This window comes from Haliotis rufescens, unplaced genomic scaffold (assembly GCF_023055435.1).
Source record: "Haliotis rufescens isolate VD_foot unplaced genomic scaffold, xgHalRufe1.0.p SCAF_8, whole genome shotgun sequence".
Lineage (NCBI taxonomy): Eukaryota > Metazoa > Mollusca > Gastropoda > Lepetellida > Haliotidae > Haliotis > Haliotis rufescens.
In genome coordinates, this window is record NW_025964372.1 from 8,075,577 (window position 1) to 8,088,477 (window position 12,901).

A 12,901-nucleotide genomic window follows, 5' to 3' on the forward strand; every position below is an offset into this window, starting at 1 on the left:
AGTGGTGCCTTTTGATATTTTGGGATTTTTCTAATTTTTATTTTTTTAAATTTTATGGAATGAAGTTGGACATAGACTTAATTGACGATGGGGTTCGTTTCCGGGGCAGAATTCGAAAACTATTCAGTGTATTTGATCGAAACTTGCCAAAGGTATCAGGCACATACTGAAGTGGTGCCTTTTGATATTGTGGGATTTTTCTAATTTTTATTTTTTATTTTTTTTATGGAATGAAGTTGGACATAGACTCAATTGGGGATGAGGTTCGTTTCTGGGACAGAATTAAAAAAAAACATTCAATGTATTTGATCAAAACTTGGCATTCATATGGATGCGACCATGGTGGATCTTTTGTAGGTAAACAATGTATGATTCTTAAAGAACTTTAAACTTTTGACTCATTACATACAGAATTGCACATTTACTAGTGGTTACTTTACAGACAGCTGCCGGGGGGATATGTCATCTTTCTGATGACTCTTGTTCTCTAATTTGCCTTTTCCTGCAGAAGTCTAAATAACTCTTATACATATAGTTGTATATCATTGTCATATGTTTGTCAATATTACACTGAATGAAGCACTTAACAATTGTTTTTGAAATAGTCGCAACTGATATTGAAGGTCAAATTAGCTTTCAATGTCTTTCAGTAAAAATGTTCACAGTAACTGAGGAACAGCTCTCGGTAGTGTGATGAAATCTGGTACATGTCACCCTCAGAGTGAGGCATATTGTGTTTCAAACTTAAATGAAGCTGGTATGCTCATAACAAGTACTTGTACCTTTACAAATAATCATATTATCATCTCACTAGGACCAAAGGCCCAAGTGAGCACACAGTCGATGAGTTGATACTTTCACTCAGAACAATCCGGAAGTCTGAACATGAAATTTAAGGATATCATCATACATGTATTAGAACTGATGTTTGTTCATTAAACATCTTAACATCTAAAAAGAATTATAGATGAAATTGATAAAAATGTCTTCTCCAAAAGTACATGCCCATAGATCTCAACTTTAAGGGGATATTTACAACTAAAATGACACAGAATATTACTACAGCTATCTGATATGCCCAGGCTAACATTATTTACCAGAAATAAGACATCTCGAAAAATTGCATCCGGATACCTGCCGGATACCTGCCGGATACCTTCAGCAATGTTCAATTTTCATGGTTAGTTTCCAATATATATTTAGGTGTTTCACACTTAATTGAACAAAATGCACCCCCCAAATTGTGACATGTTTATGGAAACTCAGAATGAGGTATCCGGTGCCGGATTTTTGGTATCTGTGCCGGATCCTTGGACACCCAGATTGAGGTATCCGGTGAGGTATCCGTGCCGGATACCCGGATTCCAGGTGGCATACTTTCAGGTGAGGTTTCCATGCCGGATACCACGGATCTGGTATCCGGCAAGGTATCTGCCACCGGATACCCGGACGCGTTTTGGGTAAGTGTCCGGAGGTATCCGGCAGGTATCCGGATACCGGAAACTGCATTTTTTTTGCTGTGTTATGACATAAATTACATTCATACACTCAAATCACACAAGTATATCTACACTAAAATAATGTTTACATTATACATGCTGTACTAAAACAAATATTACATCCTACATAATGTTTATAATCTAGTATTAAAACTAACCTTTGGAGATTTATAGTGAAGATGAAGCCGTGAAAGTCCTTGGCACAATACGTGTCAAAATATGAGTCTCATGTCGTGACTGTCCAGAGAGAGCTGTATATAGTAGACTGACTTAGTGCCTGTGTTAGTATAGAAGCTTGCCCTCTAAAAGCAAGACAAAAGAATAATCTGAAAAGAATTGCCCCTGACAATAAACAAAAGAACTTACCAGCCCAAGTTCAGCTTGGAGCAATCAGGTTGGAAACTTGTACCGTACATGATCTAATAAAATACACCAATTACACTGTCTAAAACCAATACCATATATATATACAGATAAATTATAGAAATGACATTGCCACACACTTCCCCCCTTCGACAAATGACGTCCTCGTCATCATAGCTTTCCTGTTACCAGATTCACAAGAGCTTCTGATGCCTGGTCACATCTGCTTGCTACGACTCCTGTGGCTATGAACGAACTAAGGTAATCTGCTCTTGATTTCCAGTCTGGCTTTGGTGTTGTGTCGTCGCCATCACATACTTCCCACTCGTCTGCCAGTGCGGTTTCATCCTTTCTCTCTGTGACCTCCTAAGTTGTGGGGTAGGTAGCATCCTCCTCCTAGGTGTGTCGTCAGGTGTGGTCACTGTTGGTGGTGGTTCAGGAGTGTCTGCTTCAGTCTGCACATCCTCTTGTGCAGAAGCATCTACATCCTCCAGCAACAAGTCGACAGGTGGTATGGGCGGTCCAGGAGCTTCGGCTTCAATCTGCACATCCTCTTGTACAGAAAAGAATCGACTTCTTCTTGCAACAAGTCGACAGGTAGTATGGGCGGTCCAGGAGCTTCGGTTTCAATCTGCACATTCTCCTGTGCAGAAACCACGACATCACCTGGAGTACCCACAGTCACATCCACGTCATCTCTGGCTCTCTGTAGGTCATCTAACCTGTGATCCTCAATCAGAGCGACGTCTGTAACAACTTCAGTTTCACCCTCAGGTGGCCCATCAGCTGGTACACCAGCTGAAACTGAGGGTTCTGATGAGGTCACGGGCCCAATACAAATATCATCATCTGAATCTTCCTCTTGATCCTGGCACAAGTTCTCCGTAACATCCTGAGTTGATAATCCGGATGGAGCACTTGATGTCTTGTATTTCTGATAGGGTCTTTCAGTAGGGACAGGTGCCTTTTGAACTGGTAGTGGCAGACATCCTATGGGGAGCAGTAGATTCCTGTGGAGAGTCCTCCGTTTCCCATCATCTCTTTCCTTTCTTACCACAAACACAGGTATCGCAGGATCAGGCTGTTTGAGAATTACGTAAACATTCTCCTCCCATTTATCTGCGATCTTGTGTTTCCCATCAAAAGCGACGATCTTTACAAGCACTCTGTCTCCAACGTCCAACATGGCAGCTCTAGCTTTGGCGTCATAGTTAGTCTTCTGTCTTGTTTGGGATTTGTCAGCAGCTTCAGCAGCAAGTTCGTACGCATGTTTCAGTCGGTCTCTCAGGGACTTAGTATATTCCGACAGGGACTTGGCCTTGCTTGGGTCGATCTCCAGTCCAAAAGCTAGGTCAACAGGAAGTCTTGGATGTCTACCGTACATGAGGAAGAATGGTGAGTATCCAGTCGTCTCATGTCTTGTAGAGTTGTATGCATGTACAAGAGGACCTACATGGCTCTTCCAGTCCTTCTTCCCAATAGCATCCAAGGTTCCAAGCATATTAAGTAGAGTCCTGTTGAAACGTTCACATTGACCCTTACCCATAGCATGGTAAGGAGTAGTTCTCGACTTGTCGATCTGTGTGAGACTGCACAACTCCTTCATAAGCTTTCCCTAAAAGTTCGCTCCTTGGTCCGAGTTGATCCTCTTAGGTAGTCCATAGTTAACCACAAAGTTCTTGAAGAATACTTCGGCTGTTGTCCGAGCAATCATATTCTTAGTGGGATAAGACTGGGCGTAGCGGGTGAAATAATCTGTGATAACTAGTATACACTATTGTCCTCCCTTGCATGGTTCCAATGTCAGAAAATCCATACAGACTAACTCCAAGGGCTGGGTGGTCTTGATACTTACTAAAGGTGCTTTCACTGTTGTGCCGCTCTTCCTCCTAATGCATCTTTCACACTGGCTGACATAGTTCTCTATGTCCTTAGTCATTTCAGGCCAGAAGAAGCGATCCCGATTAAGAGAATTAGTTCTATCACATCCGGGATGTCCAACTTTGTCATGGAGGCAGCGCAGGACTGATTGGCGACATCTACTTGGCAGAACAAGTTGCTCGCAGGTTTCACCATCCACTGATATAACTCGGTAAAGGACTCCTCTTTGATGTTTGAAGCTTGAAATGTTCTTATTGAGACCACTCATCTCAGGATCTGCTCGACAATCACTTGGTCTTGGCTTAGTTCCATTCCTCAGATGGGCCATAACAGTATCCAAGGCTGGGTCTCTGGCTTGGGCTCTTCTCCAGTCTCGGGCATTGGCATCACACTTCTCATCACTTATTTCTACTTCCTGCTCCTGAATAATGGCTGATGAAACAGATACACCCTCCACGAGACTAAGGGTAGATGTCATGTTGCAGATAGCATTGATGGAATGTGATGAAATCTGTCTCATAGTCGACTGATCCTCGGGTGTTGGAAGTCGTGACAACGCATCAGCATCAGCATTGTACTTCCCAGGCTGGTATGATATCGTGAAGTTATAGGCTGAGAGTGCTGCCAACCATCTATGCCCTGTTGCGTCCAACTTCGCACTGGTGAGCACATATGTCAGAGGATTGTTGTCTGTTAGCACTGTGAAGTCATGTCCGTAAAGATAGTCATGAAACTTTTCCGTGACGGCCCATTTCAAACACAAAAATTCCAATTTGTGAGCAGAGTAATTTCTTTCAGACTTGTTTAGGCTCCTACTGGCATATGCAATAACTTGCTGATGTCCTTCATGCGTCTGATATAACACGGCACCAAGACCTCGTGTGCTGGCATCTGTATGCAATTCGAAAGGCTGGGAACAGTTTGCATATCCTAGAACAGGTGGTGATGTTAATCTGTTCTTCAAGTCCCTGAAAGCCTTTTCCTGGTTGGGTCCCCAAATCCACTGTACAGTCATCTGATCCTGTCGTGATCGATGTTTCTTGCCTTTCGTCTTAGGCATCAGCTCTGAGAGGGGTTTCACAATCTTGGAGAAGTCCTGTACAAATTTTCTATAATATCCGGCGAAGCCAAGGAACTTTCTAACTTCTTCAGAACTTGTCGGTGTAGGCCAGTCTCTAATCTTGTTGATCTTCTCCGGGTCTGCTTCGATTCCATTTTTAGAAACGATGTAACCAACATACTTGACTTTATTCTTGAAGAACTTGCATTTCTTGGGTGACAATTTCAAGCCGCATTCCCTGAGACGTTGAAACACAAGCTCCAGGCGTTCAAGATGTTCTTCATAGGTCTTGGAGAAGATTATGAGGTCGTCAATATAAACAAGACATATCTTGAGATGTAATCCTGACAGGCAGTTTTCCATCAATCTCTGGTAGGTGGCTGGCACATTACATAAGCCGAACGGCATTCGATTAAACTCATAAAAACCTAGTGGTCCAACGGTGAATGCTGTTCGTTGTTTGTGTTCTTCTTTGAGTTCAACTTGATGGTAACCGGACTTCATGTCAAGGACAGAGAAATATTTCATGCCGCCGAGACAATCCAACATCTCTTCAACTCGAGGAAGCGCATACGAGTCCTTCAATGAACGATTATTCAGCTGGCGATAATCCACCACATCCTTAGTTTTCCATCAGACTTGCGCACAAGAACAACGTTGGATGACCATGGGCTATGTGATTCACTTATCACTCCAGATGACAACAGTTGTTGAAGGTGGCTATGAACTTCATACATGGCAGGAGGTATTCTTCTATGGCGTTGCTTAAATGGAATGTCGTTGGTCAAGTGGATGCGATGTCTTACAGCAGAACTGTGTCCCAAGTCATCATCTCCCTTGGAAAAATATGTCCTTGAACTTGAGGATGACTCCAAGTCCTAAGTCCAGTTCCTCTTGAGATATGCTCTTCTGCTCTATATCAACTTGTTCAAGCAAGCGCTTCTCATCTTCTGACTCCAATGGCATCAGTCCTTTAAACATGATGGGTTGAAGCTCGCATAGCAGTGCTCTTGGTCGTACAACAACTGTCTGGGTAGTGACGTTGGCTACGTGCACATAAACTTCGCTAGGGTGCTCAAAGTTGAAGTCTACGATGGAGGGAGCAATGTCAAGGTCACTTGGAATCGCAGCGTTGTCAGTCGGTTGGATCAGTGCACATACTTTAGGAAAGTTCACATTCTTCACTACATTGCCTCTGATGACTACTTGACTGTTGGCAACACCATACTGTGGAAAGCCAAGTACCAGGGTGTATGCAGTGCAGCCTTCTGTAGAAACTGGACACAATGTGTGTTCTTGCATCCTTCCAGTAGGTGGCATAAGATGTTGGTCCCAAGTAACGCAGGCACTTTAGAATTAAACTGGGTGTCTGTCGATACAAGAAACAAACAAGAAACCAGTTTGGCTGATGCTATCCCAGATGTTTCCAACTTGACATCCACATATCCTGTATAAGGTAGCGACTCTCCTCCAGCACATTCGATGTTCAAAATGTTATCAAGTAGCTCCAAAGGTACATGCTTTAAGTAGGAATCATAGAAGGTCTGTGATAATATAGACACTGTAGCTCCTGTGTCTAGAAGTGCTCTTGCCTTTACCCCTTCAATATGAATGTCCACTTCATTAACGTTACCCACAAGTCCATCGGGGATTCCTTTTTCCCTATCTCTGGGGCGCTTGTAAAAACCTACAGGCGGCCCCTGCCCATAGGCCTGCGCGAGTTTAAAGCACTTCCACATCTAGAATGGTCCAGTCTAACTGTGCATGTGTGTTGAGTATGTCCAGCCAGTCCACATCTCCAACAGGTGGGCCCCATTACCCTCTGTGGTCTGTACTCCATGTCTTGAGCTTGTCCATATGAGGCTTGGCAACCACCTGATCCTTCATTCCATGGTGGCCTATAGGAATCGTAGCTAGCGTGGCCTTGATCCTCTCTCGACTGCTGTCTGTTTCAGTTAGGGGGTCCACTTGATGGCATTGACCTCTGATCCGGGGCAGGATAAGGAAACTCTTGCTCTGTTGCACTTGTTAATCTCATCCCAGCAACTTCAGAAGTAAGCTTGTTGATCATAGCTTTCATTTCCTTAATCTCCTTCTTCCACCCAGGCTCCTGTGCAGTGGCACTCTTTGCTGTTCCTGGTGTCTTTGTCTTAGCAGATGGGACTGTGCTCAACTGATCTCTATCTCCCGGAGAGCTTCTAACAGGTCATCAAAGTTATTGATGGTATCAAACTTGTGTCCTGAGATGTTCTTGAGGTCTGACTTGAGTCCTGTCCAAAGCATACTCCTAAGCATCTCATCAGAATCCTCATTGCTGGTCGGCTTATCCTTTAGGGCACGGGAAAGAAGTTCCTCCAAACGACAAGCCCACTGTGACACATCCTCCTCTTCCTTCTGTCTAGCGCTATAAAACTGTGCCATCCTTAATTCCCTCCCCTCGACTACTCCAAAAACAATACTGAGCTTCCTTAGCAGGGATGAAATACTGGTCCCAGGCCTCATGTTGACGGCGATCGTAGCAGCCTCTCCCTTCAAGGAATCCTTGATTGCCTGTTCCTTAATATCCTGTGTATAAGATGAAGATTCCAAAAGCCCATCAACACGATACCTCCAGACGTCATAAGGTGTTTCCTTCCCAGTCCTGTCTCCACTGAATGGGGGAATTCTAGGAAACCTATGATGATTCATAGCACTAGCCTGAGCTCCATTTCCTGTGTCAGAAGAGTTTGATTTCTGTTCCACAACTGGTTTAACCTCAGTCTTAACTGACAATACATCCTGTAGCCAAGATTGGAAATCCTCAGGAGAATTAGCCTTGGGTTTCTCCTTTCCACGCTTAAATGCTTCCAGAATATTGTCAATTTCCGTCTGAGAAAACTCAATGATTTACCGAAGAGTGAGCACAGAATATAATAATCAAAGAATTCCAAAATCACAAACTCATACAATGCAAGTAGAACTCACAAATTCCAAGAAATCGCACAAGATGTCAAGAAACCAAGCAACCCCACCTGATCAAACCTAGTCCAAGTTCAAACTACAACACACAAACAATACCAAACCAATGAAAAGAGTCCAGTACTCCCACTCAGTGAGGGTGATACATCTCACTGAGGATCAATGACAAACACAAACTGTTCCATAATGAACTTCACAATATAACAGAACACTTCAGATTTATAAACTCATCTGCTGAAAATTGAAAAACAAATATGGTCAATAAAGAACTTCACTTACGAAAGGTTCCACTGAGTAAATAAAAAAAATAGATATATGGTTACATGGTGCAACGTGCATATACTGAGTGCGGCTAAGGTAATCAGTCAAGTCTGTCAGTCAGAAAGAGAGACAACACAAGCCACTTATACCTACATAATTACAGAAAGTTTAACACCTTATTATAGATAAGCTTAAACCTACTCACTTTTATTACACAGTCACACAAACTCACTTCAACCAAACACGCATTGCAAGGTAATATAACTAAGTAAAGTAACTAAGGCATGACAGATAGGTAATATGGTGATCACCAACTAGTAGGGTACCCTTAATGACAAAGGTAACTAATGTAACTAAAGTAACTAACTAAAGTAACTAAATAAAGTAACTAACAAAACTCTAAACTAACTAAACTCTAAACATCAATATCTATTTCACAAGTGAAAAACTAATAGCTGCATTCAATCACATCTTAATTATGAACACAACTAAGAAATGGTTAAGTTTAATTTACAAAACACAAATACTTATAGTTGATGAAATAGTATCACATCTTGTCTAACAATGACAAGATAATCCAATATATCAAATTTAAATTACATATTATCAGACAAATTTAGCACAATATGATTACCTTATGGGTATATAATTTGTGAATTTACAAATACATAAGTAGCAAGTTACACTGCTCCATGACAAATACGCAATTAATATATATAAACTGTGATCACATGATCACGAGAAAGATAGAACAAAGCGATCCAAAGACACTGAAAGCTGACGTGCAATGTCAGACGCGTACGCGGCCAAGATTACATAGTGTCACAGTAAATTACAAGTAGAGCTCTACTATATACTACTAACACGTATGCGAGTACAGCTGATATCTCACTGATGTGGCACCTCACTCTCCTCTTTCGTCAGTTTTCCTCACCGGGGGCTCCATTTTGTAGCAGGTTAGGGTGGTGCAAATATCACAGTTAAGACCAACGCCTGCTGGGCGTGAGTTGCGACCAAAAAGCCACAAGTTTATTTTCCATTCCAATATTCACCATGGAACATAATTGAACAAATAATAAATAAATAATTATACTCATTAAAACATTGCACTTATCACCGTTATTTATATAATAATTAAAACGCATTCACATTATATGATGTTTTCCATATTACTTCAACTGTATCAATGCACTTTTATATACAAGATGTATATTATACATACATGAAATATAAACGATGAATAACTAAATTATTATGCCTACTGAATGTATGGCACTCAGGTGATAGTAGGCCAAATCACTCGTCACTCAGATCCATCTATAAATAACATACACATGTCATTCTAACTTTAATATAAATATCATAGAATAATGTACATAGTAATCTACTGCCATATTAATTCAATCTGAACCTACTACCAACATTATCTCAAATAGAATGTCACAGATAAACCTACATAAATATACACATTACCTATGCTGTAATATGCTCATAATTATACACAACACACATTTCTCATGGCAAACAATATGGCGGACACAAATACTTATATCTGTCGCCTTTATCATAAAAACATATTATAGTACATTACATCAGAGAATCATAAACATGAATGGTGTGTTTATTATCGTTACTTTACTTATGACATAAATTACATTCATACACTCAAATCACACAAGTATATCTACACTAAAATAATGTTTACATTTAAATGCTGTACTAAAACAAATATTACATCCTACATAATGTTTATAATCTAGTATTAAAACTAACCTTTGGAGATTTATAGTGAAGATGAAGCCGTGAAAGTCCTTGGCACAATACGTGTCAAAATATGAGTCTCATGTCGTGACTGTCCAGAGAGAGCTGTATATAGTAGACTGACTCAGTGCTTGTGTTAGTAAACAAGCTTGCCCTCTAAAAGCAAGACAAAAGAATACTCTCGCCCCTGACAATAAACAAAAGAACTTACCAGCCCAAGTTCAGCTTGGAGCAATCAGGCTGGAAACTTGTACCGTACATGATCTAATAAAATACACCAATTACACTGTCTAAAACCAATACCATATATATACAGATAAATTATAGAAATGACACTGCCACATGGGTATCGATCAATGCAATTGTGATACGATGACATGCATCAACCGAGTCAGCGAACCTGACCACCCGATCCCGTAAGCATATGAGTACTTCACATTGACACTTTAAAGTAAATCAATATGATCAGCAATTATAGTACATAACACAGGCGGTAATTATCTTATATATGACAATAACACGCTAGATGGAGTTCCCGGTCGAAACCAAAATTTTGACATATAAAGTTCTTATACATTCCAAAGTGAACACGACTATGGAATTGGCGGCCATCTTGGAGGCCATTTTGTCCGCCATATTGGATAAATCAAATTTCTCAAGCTCATATATGTAAGATACTTAAACGATTCATGTGTTCAAATAAACACATTGGTGTACAAGAATGTTAGTGTTGTCATAGTTATTTTTAAACTATGTTATTATTTGTTGTTTCCTTCACAGGATGGGGGTCCGGATCACATTTACTAAATGTTATATTGTATATATGGATATCATTGTAAGTTCCTTAAGCATTCAGGCAGATTTTGAGATATCACACGACACGGTTGTCAATATGGAAGTAACATTACCTTGAGTTTAGGAATATTTTGAAAATGAAAATTGAATAATTTGTTCCTGTTTTTGACACATTTTGGCCCATAACTCGACTTTGATAATTTTGCTAATTCTTCTTTTGTAGGTTTCCTAAGTCAGCACACTGATTTTGTTTATAAAATGAGCATTGCAAAATACAGACTGACTTCTTTAGACACAAATATGCAATTTACCACAATAATACATGTCTGCCACCAAAAGAAATCACCACAACAATCGTTTTCTAATGCATGAATGACATCTTGTGAAGAAAAATATGATTGTGCTTTGTTCTTCTGTGATGAGGGGTTATTCATTAAATCAGCCTCGCTTTAAGGGTTGGCCGCTACTCTATTTGTAAGCCACCCTTCTCGCCCTCTTTCCCTCTCGTATTCACTCACTCTCTCACGCATAGCCTACTCAACTGGGCTGCCATATGTCACTGGGCTGCATGTTGAATAAAAGCTGTACGTGTATCAAGATAAGACATATGTCACTGTACTGAATGTGGAATGTAAACTGTACGTGTATCCAGATAAGACATACGTCACTGGGCTGCATGTGGAATGTAAGCTGTACGTGTATTCAGATATATCTTATGTCACTGGACTGAATGCGGAATGTAAGATGTACGTGGATCAAATAAGTCATGCGTCACTGGGCTTCATGTGGAATGTAAGATGTACGTGTATGGAGATAAGTCATATGTCCCTTGCCTGGTTGTTGAATGTAAGCTGGACGTATATCCAGATAAGTCATATGTCACTGGTCTGCATGTTGAATGTGAACTGTACGTGTATCAAGATAATAAGTCACGAGTCACTTGGCTGCGTGCTGAATGTAAGTTAATATATAGTAAACAACTGCTTTCCCGAAATATTTTATATTACTCCTATTTCCCTTTCATTCACAATCCCATAGTAGTCATAGCATCTTTTATTATAGCAGCAAAATCTATACATATAGGATATATTAAGGATTTTACGAAAAGCCTTCCCCTCCACCAAATAGATGCGTTTTAACTAGTGACCTTATAACAACCATTGGCGAATCCTACATTTACGTGTTATGTTATAAGGGAAATTATTACTGCTTATACTGCACAATGATTATGCCACTAAACCTGGAGCCAAATTTATGCATGTATAACCTATTTCAATATTTCCATAAAAGATGGGTAGGTATTTTTTCTTGTTGTGATGTCAAATTCACAAATCACTGCAGTATCAATACAGAAAAAAACCTACATGACATCATCCTACTCATTGTTTTCATCACATAATTGGGACCTTTAGTAAAACTTCACAAGGTGCGATGGAAGGAGGTTCGTGTTGTGTGTCGTAACCGGTTCCACTATTGGTATGAGCACCAACCTTTGCGCATTTGCAGATACCTGTAGACGGGAGTCAAGTTAAAGATAATCGTATCTCCATCGTTGAAGAATTCGAACTGAACCCAAAGCCATCTTACAATCGTGCAAAGATCGGTTTGTGCAAGTGGAATAGGACAGTTGTATGGTGGCTCTAAAGTTGATCTTCGGCGCCTAAAATCGCTTGTAACTAAGATTGCTCTGTACATGTGGGCCGACACAGAGCATAACGAAAGCGTGAAAGAACGGTATAAAGCCAAACTGTAGTGGCGTTAGCTGGAGACACGCCAGTCTGCGGTCTGTGTCGTGTTGGGAATCGGCGGTCCGGGTTACAGTTCGTCTCCCAGGCCTATCCTTATGGATATTTTGCCATTGTGGATGCGCCTGTTTTTACATATAGTGCCCTATGGCGGATTGTATGTACCTTCACAATGAATTCCAATAGGCCCATTGGACTCTCCAACATCAGAAAGATGAATAGAGACTTGTAACATATTAATAGACTTTATGATTGAGTGTGTGAGTTGTTATTAACGCCACTTGGAAGAGTATTTCAGCTACAATCCGGCGTGTAAGCTTCTTGTGTTCAGAAAACCCAAAGTGATGCAGGTCTCAGACAATTGCCTCTGTGGTGAAACACACAAGAAACATAAGACCAGAAACATAATCAGGGTGAATCTTGGATTTCGAACCGTCGATCAGCGGTCTCCGGTGCAACAAAGGTTCACAACTCTGCATAGCGAATAGCGGCATACAGACGAAAGACGTCGTGATGAGTTAATTTACAGTTCAAAGCGTCATTAACTCATTGAAATAATGAGATGAAAGATAAATATT

At 40.6% G+C, this 12,901-nt stretch overlaps 1 protein-coding gene across 1 annotated transcript; it reads right to left on the minus strand.

Annotated features, from left to right (window-relative positions):
• Window positions 1–6,972: 6,972 nt before the first annotated feature.
• On the minus strand, window positions 6,973–8,968 carry LOC124124771. Its single transcript, XM_046488045.2, has 2 exons — window positions 8,957–8,968; window positions 6,973–7,581 (listed from the first exon to the last, which is right to left on the minus strand). The coding sequence occupies exons 1-2, from the start codon at window positions 8,966–8,968 to the stop codon at window positions 6,973–6,975; spliced, it is 621 nt and encodes a 206-aa protein (XP_046344001.2).
• Window positions 8,969–12,901: the final 3,933 nt, after the last annotated feature.